Source organism: Dendrobates tinctorius, unplaced genomic scaffold, assembly GCF_039654945.1.
Source record: "Dendrobates tinctorius isolate UK_male_01 unplaced genomic scaffold, ASM3965494v1 ptg000116l, whole genome shotgun sequence".
Classification (NCBI taxonomy): Eukaryota; Metazoa; Chordata; class Amphibia; order Anura; family Dendrobatidae; genus Dendrobates; species Dendrobates tinctorius.
Window position 1 is genome coordinate 10,868,614 of NW_027361784.1, and position 17,401 is coordinate 10,886,014.

The window sequence follows — 17,401 nt, forward strand, 5'->3', positions numbered from 1 at the left end:
TAAAATAAATTAACTTTTTGATGATATTCTAATTGTGAGAAGCACTTGTACATTGAGAAATGACTTCCAGATCGCCTGGCAAACACTGGGGCCATCCAGCAGGTCATAAAACTACTGGAGACAAACCAATAGTATTATACACATTTTTGGGTCTTGTCCAAAAATAAGGCCTTTATGGGGAGTGATCGATAATCTACTATATAAAATAGGGAAGTGGAAGATCCTGATCTCTCCCTCAAAACAGATTCCTTTTCTACTGCTCATTGGGGCCAAATGGAAATCTCCCCTTATCCATACCATTAATGATATCATTGAGTCTCAACACTTTTGAATTATCCAATACTGTTCCTAAATATGAAGTCAGATTGTCTCTATGAAACCTGCTTTTTCCTGTTAGCCAGTCTTTTTTTCTAAACATGGAATGTTGCACATTAAAATATATGTAAATTGTTATCCATCTTAAACACTTCAGATAACTATTTTGTTCTCCCCCTCCTTTCCTTCGCAGTTCAGTCTATCACCATTTATTCTTTCTCCCTCCTTTTTCTCCTCCCTGCCTTCTCACTGAACCTCTTTTTTACTTACCTTCTCCTTTAGTTTAGATAGGTTGTTAAGGTACAGCCTGCTTTTCTTTCTTCTTAGCATATAAATTTTGCATTGTTTTTATGTTATCCCTGTATGTTTTACCCCTCCCACTACGTGAAATTTCCCTTAAAAACTATATCAAACATAAGGACTACTGGAAACCGACCGGAGCAGCACTGATAGAAGATGAAGACAGCGGCTGTAAGTATTAGGCTAGGGCCAGGGAACTTTGATTAGAAGCACCAACCCAGCGCTGCAACAATTAAAAAATAAAAAAAATCAATGTAGTGGCGCTTTAACAGTAGTGCGTGAATTACACTCAAGGCCACGTTGCTGCAAGAACGAACCTCTCGTATTCCACCTTTTAATAAAGTAACAGCTTTCATTCACTTAGTTGACTGTACTTCATATTATGAATAGACAAAACGTCTAAGATTAATTTCTGCAAAGAAACCAGTGACCACATGCACGTCCAGATGTTACAGCATAGTGGATGGGATGTCAAGAAATCCCATGTCCACCATGTGTGCACCGATGCACATGCGGCGTGTCATTACAGACTGCAGCATGTCTATTTATTTTGCGGAGACGTGAGTATGTGTATGTACGTCCACACCCCAATATACGAGACATGACTTAGAGAAGGTCTTTTTATTGACTCTGTACATACAGACATCCGGCAAGTTGTTTGCATACTGCAACATATAATATATACTTATATAAATATGGAAATGGTCCACTGATAGAATTTCTTAGAATCACTATACACTAGATCTATAAATACGTCTCGCCATACCATGTTACGCTGTAAACACTTTGCAATAACCTCTGACATACAGGCACGAGTCTCAGTACGACATGCTCTGACACAAGGCAGTTAGCAAGAAAAACGTACATTACCATAGGTAACAATATACACTTCACAGACAGCCAAGCGCACCTACAGCAGACACTGGGGCTCTATGAAAATGGCGCAGAGAAGAGCGATGGATCGGAACAGTCATATACACCAGCGAGTAGGATACACAGAACAAGAGCGCGGCGAGGTCGGTGAAAGGCTCGGGTGCTGGACGATTAATAAAGTCACAACAAGCACAGCAATAAAGCGCAGCCGGGCTGCAGACGGTCATTGTACAAGTGCAAGATTAGGAATTGCAACATTCAAGAGCAAAATTTGTTTTTTCTTTTACAAATTTAGTGCAAATCTGTTAGGAGGAGGAAAAGCATAGCGATCCATTCATTAAATATTTTTTTTCTATTTTTTTCTATTTGCATTTAAAAGAAAACTTAAAGTGAATTTGGTGATAAAGTGCAAATAAAAATTTTAGGTGCAATGGTGCCAAATTCAATTTATCAAGTGCTCTATGTATAATAGCGTTAAAGGGGAAGTAACACTAAGATAATTATCTGGCAGTGCGCCAACAGAGTAGAAGGCCTCATTCAGATCAAGGCATTGTTCACACTTTATGGATTCTGCATGTAGTGCAAGGAACATCCACTGAACTAAATAGGAGCCTATGCTGCTGTAAGCTCAGGTCATCAGAAACCGGATGACTGCAGGCGTGTCATCCAGAAAAGATTGAAACACCGGTACAATGAATACCTGAATAAGACCCAACTGTTCCATATATATATATATATATATATATATTTTTTTTTTTTTAAGTCCTAGAGTTATGCATTTGGCTTACTTTAAAGGGCAACTTGGTTTTAATTAAAAAATATTAAAAAAAAAAAAAAAAGCAGTAGCTGTACCAAACAAAAAGTAGTAGATAACATGAATACATTAGGAACAGAGCGGCCCTCTATAGGAGATTGAAAGACAGATCATGTACAATTTCCCCTTTAACATAAGACCTGAACATGTCCAGTCAAAAAAAACCCCATCAAGATCTAAATGTAAGCACTGGAGGATGTTTTACGAAGAGTATGTAACGCTATCAAGCAACAACCCCGCATCATTGTACCAAAGTTATACGCAGGATCAGGGTTCCCTCGTTGGGTGGTGAAGGCCCATAAAACTGAAGGAATTACAGGCACAGCCACAGCCAGGAGGTCGGTCAGGAAGTGGTCACTCCAGTGTTTCTTGGCTACACAAGATTGTGTTGGGTCTTTACTTGGCAGCTGAACCAGAGATCCATCAAAGTCAAGTTCTTTCATGGCACGGTTTGACGTAGAACTTGGAAACGAATCGTTGCTTTGAGAATCCGGGGATAGAAGGATAGCCGAATTTGGATCATCAGGGGTCAAGTCTATTAACTTACTTGAACATTTGAGCTGAAGACCCTGAAAAACAGAGGAAGAAGAGCGACCAATCAGATTGTCATTATGAGATTTGAAGATCTTCAAGATGAGATTTTCAAGATCAAGGCTGTAAGGTACAACATCGGTCTGGATTGCCTGTTCCATCCAGAGTGAACCTTGAGTCCACTTTGAATTAAATTTCTCCCTCTCCTTTTCAAAGTCGACCATTCCCTGTAAAGTAGCAGGATTCATGTTTGCCAGACTGTCACCATCACTTATGGTGTCCATGATGACATCATCGTACATAGAATCCCTGTGTGCCAGCTCGTCATTCAAGAGAAGATCACAATCCCCCACTTCCTCCGTTGCTTGGTCCTCCATTAAAAGCCCATCTGACATTTTATCATAAATGGCACTTTCTGTAAGGGATGCCCCTGGCGAGTTACATATGTAATCCAAACAGGAGTCATCTCTAAAAGTCCCATCTTGAGCCAGCTCCATGGAACGCAAAAGGGTCTCCAGCTTTCGGTTCTGAATATTAATGTCTATAAAATATTTCTGAATTCCTTTATCTTTCTCAGCCAAACTATTTTTCATGGTCTCAATGAACTGCTTTAATTGCTTTATTTCCTTCCTGGCCTCTTTTAAGGCAAGCTGGGCCTCCACGCGATGACATTCCTCTTCAATCCAGTCTTCTCTCATACGAGCAAGCTGAGATTTCAAGTCTTCTATTTCTGCTTCCCTGCAACACACACAAAAAATAAACCCCATCTTAGGAAAGAATCACACGAGTAACCAAGATCTCCAAAATAGCGTTAAGGACTTTCTAAGATTGCGAAAACATGTCTGCATTCTTCCATAAACAGCACCGCATGGGTCCATAGGTTGTGTTAAATATTACAGCTCAAACATAGGGAATTGGGTCATCCTGTAATACTACATTCCAGTCAGGGACTGGAGTAAGATTTCTAGCCAGGTGCACGCCACTCAGATACTTCTTATTCAATAGGAGGCATGCATTTGACTCCATTGGACTCAAAACCCCCCTCATGACCGGTGAGAAAATTACCGGTCTTTATGAAATCGGGGCCAAAAACTCTTGTAGGGTATAAAGCCCCTATAAAAAAAAAAAAAAAAACAAAACACATTCAGCTTCAGCACAACAGAGGCAGAGATTAGGACACCAACATTTAACCCAATATGATAATTGGAGTGCTTGGTGCACCCTTGGTGTGGGCAAAAGGCTCGTTGCACTGATCCGCCCACTGGTTTTCATGTCCCTGCCTCCCTCACTGGTGATTGGCAGCATTGGCTTGCCTAAGCTTTCCCTGCAGATAGTGCTTACTCCAAGAAAGGCACTGCAGTCAATCACCAGTGAGGGAGGCAGGACTATGCAGATCCGGGGGCAGATCGGTGCGCTGAACCTTTTGGCCACACCAAGGGTGCACCAAGCACTACAATTAGCATATCCGATTAAACTTCAATTTCTGCAAAACAGAGGCAGTAGTAGAAGCACTAAGGTGCAATTTTTTTTTATAGGGGCTGTATCCCCCCCCCTACAAGGCTGTTTGCTTACTTTAGATTACCAGGTTAGGATAAGACTCCTTTTAAATAACACTTAAGTCTGAAGTTTTACATGACACATTTCTACCATTCTTAAATTTTGAAAAGAGATATGTTATTTACTTGTACACTATATCTTACAAACAAAAGTTGGGCACGTAGTATGGGGCCACCCAAATATGATGCTGGGTTTCCCCCCAGTACAGACGAAGCTAGTGTCCCCCCACCCAGATTCCTCATGTTGTTTCAACTACTCTTGGGAAAGTTCCCCCATCTGATTGGCAAAAGTGAAGCTTCTCTGGAGAGGGGGTGCTGCGCAAAGGGGACTCATGCCCTAAAGTGGTTCAGATGAAGGGGCCATGTACACTTCTAAGGCTTTATGGACAAAATGTTGATGTGTTGTCCATACTAATGGTGTAAGTGGCCAAAAGCAGCTCACAGAGGTAAACCCCATCATGGAAGACGTGACCACGGTGGTCTGAATTCATGTGGCCTAAACAGCTCGGATGTAACCACGAGAAGCTTTTTTGTCCACTGAGGCCACATTCATTTTCAAAGAAATAAAAAAAAAAACATAAAAAATTGTAAGTGGAGAATACTTTTCCTCCAAAGTGCTCTGCGACTCCTTCAACTTTGCTTTCAGATGTCGTATAGAGACTTCCTTCTGTTGAAGTGGGGTCAGATATTGTTCGGGACTCGGCGGCTTGATGCCATGGTTATCACCACAAGATGCATATCTCATGGTACGCCTATGGAAACAAAGAAAAAAAGATAGAAAAATTGGGTCAACTCTACACAAGTTCCACCTCCCTGAATTTAGTGGGGTTTTTTTTGCGATGTTCTGCAAGATGTGCGACTTCTCAAAAATTCACAAAGATAGTTAAAGATAGAAAAAAAATAAATAATTTTGGCCTGTGCACAAGATTCATGAATTTCGAGAGCTATTTTGATGAATTTGGTGTAAGGAATATCGACAAAAAACACAAAGTCAAAAAACTAAACGGGATTTAAACCCTTAAATGATGAATCCATGCAAAGAGAAAAGGTCGCACTCATCGAGATGGAAATTTCACTGATTTATTGACATATCATGAACATGTCAAGTCGGGGGAGTGACATAAGGAGTGCAAAGAAGGCCGACAACGGCTGTTTCGCACTGCTCGAGCGCTTCAACAGGTCACAGGACCCGTTAAAGCGCTCGAGCAGCGCGAAACAGCCGTTGTCAGCCTTCTTTGCACTCCTTATGTCACTCCCCCGACTTGACATGTTCATGATATGTCAATAAATCAGTGAAATTTCCATCTCGATGAGTGCGACCTTTTCTCTTTGCATGGATTCCCAGGATTGACCGTTTCCAGGTCTGGCACCCGAGATTCCCAGCTGCTGGGCTTCTGCATGCCGCACATCATTTGAAGTTACACGGTAACAGCGGTGCCGTCCGCTTTTTATCTTGAGTTTTGTGCCTTAAATGATGAATCTGGCCCTTGGTGTCTGTATTATGCGACTTTTGCTAATTTTACAGTATTCTGTTATATGTACACTAAGGAATAGAAAAAGCTCATCCCAAGATTATACTGTACATCCATCTACGTGGGGTCCTGTCATGTGGGTCACGCAAATATTTAAACACACTTACCGGAGAGTAGGGCTGGTGTCACTGCCCTTGTAGGATCCAGAGTTACTGCTGCTCGGAGAGGACACTCCGTAGGCATCATGAACATTGATGGGACTGGTCTGATTCCTACATAGCGCTGAAAAGAGATCCTTTTCACGCGATCCGGGGGAACTGTGCACAGGCTTTGTTGAGGAGCACGTGTGACTTCGTCCATGGGACACACGACTTAAAAATAAAAAAAAAAAATAGCTAGCATGAAAAATTTCTTAAATTTGATTTTTTTTTTTTGGGGGGGGGGGGGGGGGGGGGGGGGGAGAGTTGGGGAGGATCCATGCAAGCAGCTGTCATTCCAATCCATAGGCTCAATGATGTAGAAAATAGATTGGAGCTTTTACTGGCCCTCACTAACTGGCCCCGATGTCCCATCACAACAGCGCTGCAGCCCCGACATCCCATCACAACGGTGCTGCAGCCCACTTAGACAGTGCCAAATATCAAAAGCAATGGAGGGGCAGCTTTGGACCCAGCATGGACAAATCCAGAGCAGTTGCTATTTTATAAGTCACCCAGCCCATTGGCTAAAAATATTTCAAACGGGTCGACTCCTTTATGGAAGAACTTTTGTAACTTAATTTTTCTCATTCCTTAGACAAGACAGCAACAAAATGTTGTGTTGCACAAGCCATCTTGTGGCGCTGCCAGTCATTTTGGAAAACACGTGATAAGTCCGTGACTGAAGGGTTACAAGAGTTTTCCATCTACAGAGGATGTTCTGTACCTTTGTGTGACCTTTATTGGGTGTATACATACAGGTTTGTATTACAAGGGTCTGAACTCATGCCATTACTTTTTGGCAGGAACCATGCTTACCCATTGACGTTTGGGGAAAATGGGACGTGACACGGATCCCGAATACGGCCATGTGCTTGAGGCCTTAGAGAGCTAAAGTAGACACCCAAAAGGGGAAAAAAATAAAAAATAAAGAAAATTACTTTATAAATGCCCTTTCATTATATAATTGACATGATCAGGGATGCGATTCTGTTCACACCACACGTGACAACTTTTGGAATTTTTTATTACTGTATGGATTTTAACTATATTTTTGCACTTTTTAAAAATTTTATTTTATGGATCCATTGTGAAGAAAATTAAAATAAAAGCAGACCACCATACAGTATTTTATACTTTTGGGTCTGTTTGTATTTTATTATGTGAAGAAGGATTAAAGGTAGAATAACTATGTCAAAGAGTCTCTTCCTCTAGTGTAAACTTTTGTCTTACAAACAAGATGTATGATGCGAACAGAGTGGAGATAAGCAATTCTACGTGTGCTGCCCTGGTCCGGGTCCAGTCCGGGGATCTGCAGTAGCCGGTGTTGACTTCTGTGCGCGAGGCTTGATGAGCCAACATGCTGGGATAAGGAGTTATCTTAGCATGCTCTTGTGCCAACCTGGTGTTTTCAGAATGTTCGAAAACCATGTCCCTGCGGCTGCATGTCCTAACAAACCAGTAATCCCCGCATGTGTCGAAAATGCCGAACCGCCAGTCCACAAGGACTCCCAAACATTTTCCTAGCACTCTGAAGACACTCTGGACCTTACGGGCTTAGTCAGCAGCAAAGGAGCCAAGTGTGTCGGGCACAGAAGTGAATTCCGTCTGCTGTGGACGACTGGACTGTTCGCCAGACTAACGCAGTGGGAACCAAATTGCTCATCTCTGTAGCAGATCTTACACATACGCTCCAATAGTCAGGACTAAAATTTTAAAGTCCAAACTGGCACCTACAGGTTTTGTTTTTCTTTTTGCCAAAATAACAATTCTCATACTAGCAAACTAGAACAAAGCCAATGTTCTAACAAACATTATTTCCCCGAGATATTGAAGGTATGTGTATACAATACATATATTATGCTGAACTTAAAGGGAAGACAAAACAAAAGCTCTTGGAATGGGTCCAGCAATATAAAAGGATGCAAAATAAGAATCTAGGACAGTATATAAACTGTACAAAACCCTCCAAGTGAAGAAACTGAATTCTGAATTAAATTTCAGAGGCTGCAGTTACAGGCCACGGTGACATGTTGAGACATGGTTGTGCCTGAAAGTGGAAACCACCTGACAAATGGGATAATGCAACGCTAACCACTTATAGGCCTTATTAGACATTAAAGGCAATCTAATCTGTCAGCAGTTTTTGGCCATGTAATCTGAGGGCAGCACGAGATAGGGGCAGAGACCACGATTCCAGCGATGTGTCACTTATGAGGCTGTGTGCCATTTCAATACAATGAGTGTTTCATCGGGAGATTATCACTGCCTGAACTACAGCTCACGCGAGCCCTGGTCTGACCACGCCCTCTCCTCTGATAAGCAGGTCACTGTCAATAGACAATGTACATATACATAAAGCCTGCTGTGGGTGGGGACAGCTTGCTCAGCTCTGCTACAGGCTACATCTAAAAACCGATCTGTTACTGGGTGCAGCAGTTGTGATACATTGTTGGAATTAGGGTCTCCGTTATGCTGCTCTCAGAGGAGGTAGAAAAAGCCTGGTGACAGATTCTCTTTAAGGGTTCGCTCACACGAGCACATACATGGGAGGAGTGCCATCTCATGGTTTATTGGATAGCACGTTGATCAATGTTATTCAATGGGGTTGTGTGCACGCCTGTTTTATTTCATCAGCAGAATCCGTAAAAGAAAAAAAAATGGCAGCATGCCACGCAATCAGATGGCATACGCCCATTCGAGTCTATGGGTACATGGAAATGATCGGACTGCACTCGGATGACATTAAGTGCAGTCAGATTTCTGCGAACATTTTGTTCTCCATCTTCTCATCTAAGAAAATCGGATCACACTCTGCTCCAACTCTGATCATAGAGCAGAATTGGATCGATTATGTAAATGACTAACATAATATACTGTTGTGGCCACAGCCATAGTGTGTATTCAGATTTACTAAGACATTACAAATAATATCCACTGTCAGAGAGATTGCACCTTTACTGGGCTTAGAAGTTAAGGGTAATAATCATTTTTCTTATTTTAACTTTATTAGCTCAATTTAAAAAACTATAAACCAGACAATCCATTGCTTTTCTTCCTTATCTAGGCTTCCAGTACAATAAGTTGGTGATTTATTCGCCCACCATCGAAAGATAAAGTAGAGGACTCTTCCCATTTCTGGATATCACTTGGCAGCTTTACTGTATACATTAGTGCAGAATGAGCAGAGTCGCTTCTTGTGACTACTCCAGTGGCCAGTGTGACAACAAAAATATTGGAGTTTTTTTATGAATAGTCATGGGGTAGGAGAGGGGGAAGAAGAAAAAAAAATAAGAGACCTATTATAAATAAATTAGATTCTGACAATTACTTTTCTTTTAGCTAGATTTCCTTTAAATAATAGTAAAATGCTAATTACGCCACCAGGTTTATAAAGTACTGACTCCAATATTTTAATGGTTTTCTTTTTTATGCAGTAGTTTCCATTAAATATCTGGTTATCTACTGCAATACTGAGATCTCTCCATTATATGCACATACTAACAAGTCCTCAATAGTCACAAGCTGCGACTTCCCCTGTCCACCTGCTGCCGACTCATCTTAGGGTATGGTACAAGGTGTCCCTGGCGGAAGGGGAGGGAACGAGCCGGCAACTAGTGGCAGGAAGGGGAGGTGGGGACGAGCCGGCAGCCAGTGGCGGGAAGGAGCCAGCGGCGGGAAGGGGAGGGGACGAGCCGGCAGCCAGTGGCGGGAAGGAGCCAGCGGCGGGAAGGGGAGGGGACGAGCCGGCAGCCAGTGGCGGGAAGGAGTCAGCGGCGGGAAGGGGAGGGGACGAGCCGGCAGCCAGTGGCGGGAAGGGGAGGGGGGGGGGGGAACGGGCCGGCAGCCAGTGGCAGGAAGGGGAGGGGGGGGGGGGGAACGGGCCGGCAGCCAGTGGCAGGAAGGGGAGGGGGGGGAACGGGCCGGCAACTAGTGGCAGGAAGGGGAGGTGGGGAGGAGCCGGCAGCCAGTGGCGGGAAGGAGAGGGGACGAGCCGGCAGCCAGTGGCAGGAAGGGGAGGGGGGGGGGGAACGAGCCGGCAGCCAGTGGCAGGAAGGGGAGGGGGGGGGGGGGAACGAGCCGGCAGCCAGTGGCAGGAAGGGGAGGGGGGGGGAACGAGCCGGCAACTAGTGGCAGGAAGGGGAGGGGGGGGGGGAACGAGCCGGCAGCCAGTGGCGGGAAGGGGAGGGGGGGGAACGAGCCGGCAGCCAGTGGCGGGAAGGGGAGGAGGGGGGACGAGCCGGCAGCCAGTGGCGGGAAGGGGAGGAGGGGGAACGAGCCGGCAGCCAGTGGCAGGAAGGAGCCAGCGGCGGGAAGGGGAGGGGACGAGCCGGCAGCCAGTGGCAGGAAGGGGAGGAGGGGGAACGAGCCGGCAGCCAGTGGCGGGAAGGGGAGGAGGGGGAACGAGCCGGCAGCCAGTGGCGGGAAGGAGCCAGCGGCGGGAAGGGGAGGGGACAAGCTGGCAGCCAGTGGCGGGAAGGGAAGGGGGGGGAACGAGCCGGCAGCCAGTGGCGGGAAGGGGAGGGTGGGGGAACGAGCCGGCAGCCAGTGGCGGGAAGGGGAGGGGGGGGAGCGAGCCGGCAGCCAGTGGCGGGAAGGGGAGGGGGGGGGAACGAGCCGGCAGCCAGTGGCGGGAAGGGGAGGGGGGGGGAACGAGCCGGCAGCCAGTGGCGGGAAGGAGCCAGCGGCGGAACGAGCCGGCAGCCAGTGGCGGGAAGGAGCCAGCGGCGGAAAGGGGAGGGGACGAGCCGGCAGCCAGTGGTGGAAAGGGGGCAAGTGGGCACTCCACAGCAGATAACCACGGATTTAAAAAAAAAAACCATAAGTAAGTAACCCAACGTTGGAGTCAGTATTTGAGAACTGCCCACTACTATCTCCCGACATCTGCAGCTGCTCATTTGATTGGCCAGCCTGGCATGACACCATCACTGCAGTGTGACACACGTGATATTGAGCCAGGCCGGTTAATCAAAAAAAAAAAAACAAACAAACTGCGGAGGCCGTTCTCAGAGATGACAGACGTGGCCGCTGGACAGAGTGCTGTGAATCAGTTTGTATAGTCTCTAATCAGCAGCTTCCACAATGCAGTCTCTCGTAACATCACAGATAACACTATGGTGTCACCACGAATTCTTTGATGCTGCTATAAATGTACCAGTAAGATTCCCCATAATGCCGCAGCTTTTATGGCTTCATTACTTTGCTGCAATATATGAGGACCATGAAGAACGCACTGATGGAGGCACTGAGTCACATCTATGGAGGGGAGCACCAACACTACACAGGGGTCACAGAAAATGATGGACACTTATGTGGTGGAGGGTCACATGCAGTCACCTCTCTGTGGTGTTCCTGGAGACGCGTTTCTGAGGCTCGGTGCGGTACGACGGCCTTCCATAGGAGCAGAGAGGAGAAACGTATGCCATCATGAATTCATACAATACGTATAGGAAAAGTAACGCTGCCCCTCAATGTAGAGGCCTGGGACCCTCGCTTACATCATCTGAGGTGGTCTATATACCACCCTCCGTCAGCACGCTGATTAATGAATACACCAACTCCAAAATTGCCATTACAGGTTAAAGCAAGGTGCTTAGTGAATCCCTTCACCACCATGGAATTTTCCTTTTTCTGCTCCCCTTCTTCGCAGAGCCATATATCTTTATTTTTTCATCAATATGACAGCTTAAATGGGGCAAAAGGAAGGGGGGGACAATTGGACTTTTACATTTTTTTTTTTACTTGCTTCAATAGTCTCCTTAGGAAACTAGAAGCTGTGATCATCCGATTGCCTGAGCTACACATAGCAGGCCTGCTATGCGTAACAGACATCATCTTCTATGAATGCCTGCCACGGTTCCACACACATAGCGGATCTGCAATGACAAGCATGGGGGTCTCTTGCAGACCCCTGATTATCATGCAACTCATCGGTGCCCAGCAGTTATGTAACAGGGGCACCAATGGGCGTCATTTGTGACGAGTTTCCGGCAGACGCATGTTAAGTGCCGCTGTCATGGTAACAGCCGCGGGTGGATCGAAATTCCACCCGCTGCTGTTAGGAGCACATGACAGCTAATCAGGTCAGCTGTCACGTGCCTGAAAAGAAGCAGGCTCAGCTCTGGAGCCCGCAAAAGGAGGGAGGCAACCTATAGGCATGTCATAGGTCGTAAACGGTTTAATCAAAAATTTCAAAAGCCATCCAGCCATGGCAAGGTGCACCTAAATATGGTACACCTTGATTGGTAAATATGTCCACGTGCCAAATCAGACCTCATCTGAATGGGGAAGTGAAAGGAAACCATGCAAAGCTCACAATTAAAACATTGCGTGGGAAATATGGGCGGAAGAGGGTGCCGAGCCCTGGAGGGGGCCCCACCTAAAGACTTTTGTATAGTATACATTGGTAGCATGTGGCCTCCTCCAGGGCGCAGCATCTTTTCGAGGCCTGCTATGGCGCATGGAGAAGAGTCACTAGAGAGTTAGTGACCATCCATGGTTAGGTACACCGTGACGTGGTTTGATCAAAAGTGGCAAAAGCTCAGTACCCGATATTTCTAACATTTCCAGCAATGTTGGAGTTCATGTATTCATTAGGTTCATTGTGCTGAGGCATCTGGTGTATATTTTTGTATATTGACCACATAGCGCATTTGTGCTCTTATACAATAATTTAACACTGAGAAGGTGTGAAAGTCCTTTTTTGAGGTCATCCATGTGACAACATTAGGCTGTAAGCAACTGACTGGCAGCATCTGATACAGTAAAGAAGGTAGGAAAATGCCATAACCTACAAGACCCTGAGCGAATACCAGTTAGGTTTCAATATTATGTATACCGTTGCACAGATTCTTTCCATTGTTCATTTGCTTCCTAAATGCACTTTATAAATAGTATTTTATTATTTTTTTTGGAAGACAAGTCCTTTATTTAAACAGACTGCCTTTACAGACGTGTTACAAATCCGTCAGAGCTCCTGCTTCTGATGCCTCTCTGCTCACCTCCTTCCCTTCTTTCAGTGTTCTAGCATGAGGGGGGGGGGGAAATTGTATACAGATCTGCACTTTAGTGTGAAGAAAGCAGCTGCAGTCTCAGGGAGGGCAGATAAAACAAGCAGGAAAGCAGTGCAGGATAGAAGCGGTGTTGATATATGAGCTAATAAAGTCAGCAGCACGCCTGTATACATACAGAGCTCATTAACAGCCTATGTTACTATGAGAGAAACTCCTGCAAGAACATTTTTTTTTTTTATCAGGATGTAAACTGCACATCACTGGGTGAGAAAATGAATTTAAAAAATTCAATTAAAAATTGTAGTAAATAAAAATCAGGCTGCAGTTTTAATTAAAAGCTAGCCACTAACAAGCGTGAAAAAAAAATGTTTTTTCATGTCAAATATGTCCACAGACCATCAGTGAAAGCGCTGTGACCATCATACTTTCATTAAGTGTCAATATGCAGTAGCATCTGTCACACACAATGAGAGACCTCTATACAGTATAGCTAATGGATTAGGCCAAGCTGCTGAAGTCACTTGCTTCTGCCTGCCAACTCCTATCTAGAGAATTTTAAGGCTATCACAATGTGTCTAGGCAGTAAACGGAGAGAATTTTTCATTATACGGGTCACAATTTTAGAATTCTGGCTCTTATTGCATTAAATATGAAAAATTACCTAGCGTGTAAGGAGTAACAGCGTTATTTTTTTCCTGCATGGCTGTAAACTTGTGCCATAAGATTTGAAAACTGAGAATCTTCAGGTGCTGGAGTCCAGTGGGCGGTCTTCCCCATCTGTGACTACAGAGTGGCCAATCACTGATCAGGACCGCCCACTGGACTCCAATGCTCAGAATGAGCAGACATTCTGCGGAATACATTTTGCTCAGTTCTGGATGCTCGATATCTTTCTTGCAGATAGAGACTCGGTTACATTGCACTTGTGGCCCCAAGTCTATGCAGTGTGGAGGCCGATCACCATGCGACAAGACCAAGCGAACGGCGCATCAGGAAAATCTTACTTGCGTGAGAATGAAGTCTTCTTGCCTCCTGACACAGCATTTATATGAACCTCTGGAGCGGATATGCTGCCGGTACTGCTAGATGAACTGAAGTCCGCTTCACTTCCTAAAGCCAAAGAAAAATGGGACAAAAACGTGAATACTCTGCCAGACAGTTTTAGTCGAGGCACGAGCGCTTTAAATCACCCATAGGATAAGCCAAGAGTAGTGATGAGCAAGCGTGCCCGGAGAAAGGTGTTATCTCAGCATGCTTGGGTGCTAGCCGAGAGTCTTCAGCGTGCTCGAAAAATATGTTCGAGTCCCCGCAGCTGCATGTCTTGCAGCTGTAAGGTAATCCCTTCATGTGTTGTGGCTGGGACTCGAACATCACACTTACTGATGTAGAATTAACCGATGGCGCGTGATTAGCAGCCGCTGACCGCTATTCTGCCATATACTCACTTATTTCCTATGGAACTAATGAAAAAAGGTATGTGCACAGTTTTTTTTAAAGCATAACAAAAAAAAGAAAAAACCAAAAACAACCACTATACAGTCATGGCCAAAAGTTTTGAGAATGACACAAATATTAATTTTTCAAAGTCTACTGCTTCATTTTTTCTAATGGCAATTTGCATATACTCCAGAATGTTATAAAGAGTGATCAGCTTAACAGCAATTACTTGCAAAGTCAATATTTGCCTAGAAAATGAACTTTATCCCCCAAAACACATTTCAACATCATTGCAGCCCTGCCTTAAAAGGACCAGCTAACATTGTTTCAGTGATTGCTCCATTAACACAGGTGTGGGTGTTGATGAGGACACGGCTGGAGATCAATCTGTCATGATTAAGTAAGAATGACACCACTGGACACTTTAAAAGGAGGCTGGTGCTTGGCATCATTGTTTCTCTTCTGTTAACCATGGTTATCTCTAAAGAAACACGTGCAGTCATCATTGCACTGCACAAAAATGGCCTAACAGGGAAGAGTATCGCCGCTAGAAAGATTGCACCTCAGTCAACAATCTATCGCATCATCAAGAACTTCAAGGAGAGAGGTTCCCTTGTTGCCAAAAAGGCTCCAGGGCGCCCAAGAAAGACCAGCAAGCGCCAGGACCGTCTCTTAAAAGTGTTTCAGCTGCGGATCGGGCTACCAGCAGTGCAGAGCTTGCTCAGGAATGGCAGCAGGCAGGTGAGAGTGCATCTGCACGCACTGTGAGGCGGAGACTCTTGGAGCAAGGCCTGGTCTCAAGGAGGGCAGCAAAGAAGCCACTTCTCTCCAGAAAAAACATCATGGACAGACTGATATTCTGCAAGAGGTACAGGGAGTGGACTGCTGAGGACTGGGGTAAAGTCATTTTCTCTGATGAATCCCCTTTTTGATTGTTTGGGACATCTGGAAAACGGCTTATTCGGAGAAGACCAGGTGAGCGCTACCACCAGTCTTGTCTCATGCCAACTGTCAAGCATCCTGAAACCATTCATGTGTGGGGTTGCTTCTCAGCCAAGGGAATGGGCTCTCTCTCAGTCTTGCCTAAAAACACAGCCATGAATAAAGAATGGTACCAGAATGTCCTCCGAGAGCAACTTCTCCCAACCGTCCAAGAGCAGTTTGGCGATCAACAATGCCTTTTTCAACATGATGGAGCACCTTGCCATAAAGCAAAGGTGATAACTAAATGGCTCAGGGAACAAAACAGAGATTTTGGGACCATGGCCTGGAAACTCCCCAGATCTTAATCCCATTGAGAACTTGTGGTCAATCATCAAGAGACGGGTGGACAAACAAAAACCTTCACATTCAGACAAAATAAAAGCATTGATTTTGCAAGAATGGACTGCTATCAGTCAGGATTTGATCCAGAAGTTGATTGAGAGCATGCCAGGGAGAATTGCTGAGGTCCTGAAGAAGAAGGGTCAACACTGCAAATATTGACTTGCTGCATTAACTCATTCTAACTGTCAATATAACCTTTTGTTACTCATAATATGATTGCAATTATATTTCTGTATGTGATAAAAACATCTGACAAACACACATAAAAACCAGAGGCCAGCAGATCATGTGAAAATATAATATTTGTGTCATTCTCAAAACTTTTGGCCATGACTGTAAAACTAGATTCCCGCTCACCCAGTTGCTCTATGCTCATCCACCTGGAGCTCAGACACCGGCCTCGTCCTGGCCTCACATCAAGGAGAACAGAAAAAAAAAAAATTGGAGTCCGGCTTAACAGGACAGGATTTTCCTTTATTTTTCTAAAGAAAATATAGTGCACACAAAAGAAAAATGTACATGGTCGACATCACCCAGTCGACGCGTTTCGACTCATGACTGCTTAGTGCAGTGGAAACGTGTCAACTGGGTCATGTCGACGATGTAGATTTTTCTTGTGTATGCATTATATTTTCTTTAGAAAAATAAGAAAAGGAAAATCCAGTCCTGTTGAGCTGGACTCCAATTTCTATTACCCATTGAAAAAAGAAAAAAGTTAAGTTTTCTAGCGGAAACGCTCTTTTTTGGAGGCATTTTTCAGGTCTTGAAGAAGCGGTTTTGGAAGAGTTTCTCGCTGAGGCTTTATATATTTTTTAGCCTTTTGATTGGACTGTGCTCATTTTGGAGCAGATTTCATCAGAATTTGCTTCAAAGAAGTAATATCCCCCCATCCCGACATTTTCTACAATAACAAAAGGGAATAAGGGGGATGGGCAGCTCAAAAGACTAAAAATGAAAAAAAAAACAAAAAAACCCACACTGAGCAAGCCCTAGGGATGTACCGTATTTAGTTTTTCTCCCACTGCTTCTGCAGTTATTACTAGCTTACCAAAAAACAGGACTAACAGTGTAATCATCCACCGTGCGCTGCTCATCTGAGGTTGTATTCACCAGGTTACGTCTATTTAAAAAGGGAATTTGTCCATAGGCTTTTGCTAGGTAGTCTCGGAACAGCGTGACATGGGGCAGACCCCCCCCCCATTTCACTGGTGAGTTATTAGGCGCTGTGGTCTTGTTTCAACAGAATCAGCGTTATATCGGCATGAGATCATTGCCGGACTAGTTGCCCCGTGCCTCCTGCTCCAACCATGCCCCCAGCGCTGATTAACCACTTACTGTCAATATACATAGGAAGCTGCCAACCAGTGGTGTGAGCGGGGTTAGCTTTCTGAGCTCGGTTACTGTTAAATATTAATAATTCGTTAAATATTTCTTATTACACCCAGTTCTGTAGATTGCTTTAGCTTATATGACATAGGCTATTTTTAAGCTTGGCTCATGGTAGAAATGTCAGCTCACTACATATTTAGCCTTGAGGTAAATGTCAAACTCCATATATACCGAGATC

The 17,401-nt window shown here is 44.6% G+C and overlaps 1 protein-coding gene across 7 annotated transcripts in view; it reads right to left on the reverse strand.

Moving 5' to 3' along the window:
- Window positions 1-1,221: 1,221 nt before the first annotated feature.
- The window catches only part of SYBU (syntabulin), a 49,999-nt gene continuing 33,819 nt past the window's right edge, over window positions 1,222-17,401 (reverse strand). For 4 of the 7 annotated variants that reach the window (XM_073590199.1, XM_073590200.1, XM_073590202.1 and 1 more), the window contains 6 exons: window positions 14,076-14,181; window positions 11,396-11,449; window positions 6,878-6,949; window positions 6,029-6,232; window positions 4,992-5,141; window positions 1,222-3,571 (listed from right to left, as the gene is read on the reverse strand). In XM_073590199.1, the coding sequence (XP_073446300.1) occupies window positions 2,479-3,571; window positions 4,992-5,141; window positions 6,029-6,232; window positions 6,878-6,949; window positions 11,396-11,449; window positions 14,076-14,181 (1,679 nt within the window). In that variant the 3' untranslated portion in view covers window positions 1,222-2,478. The remainder of the gene's footprint in view (window positions 3,572-4,991; window positions 5,142-6,028; window positions 6,233-6,877; window positions 6,950-11,395; window positions 11,450-14,075; window positions 14,182-17,401) is intronic. The other 3 variants (XM_073590201.1, XM_073590203.1, XM_073590197.1) reach the window with 2 other exon arrangements.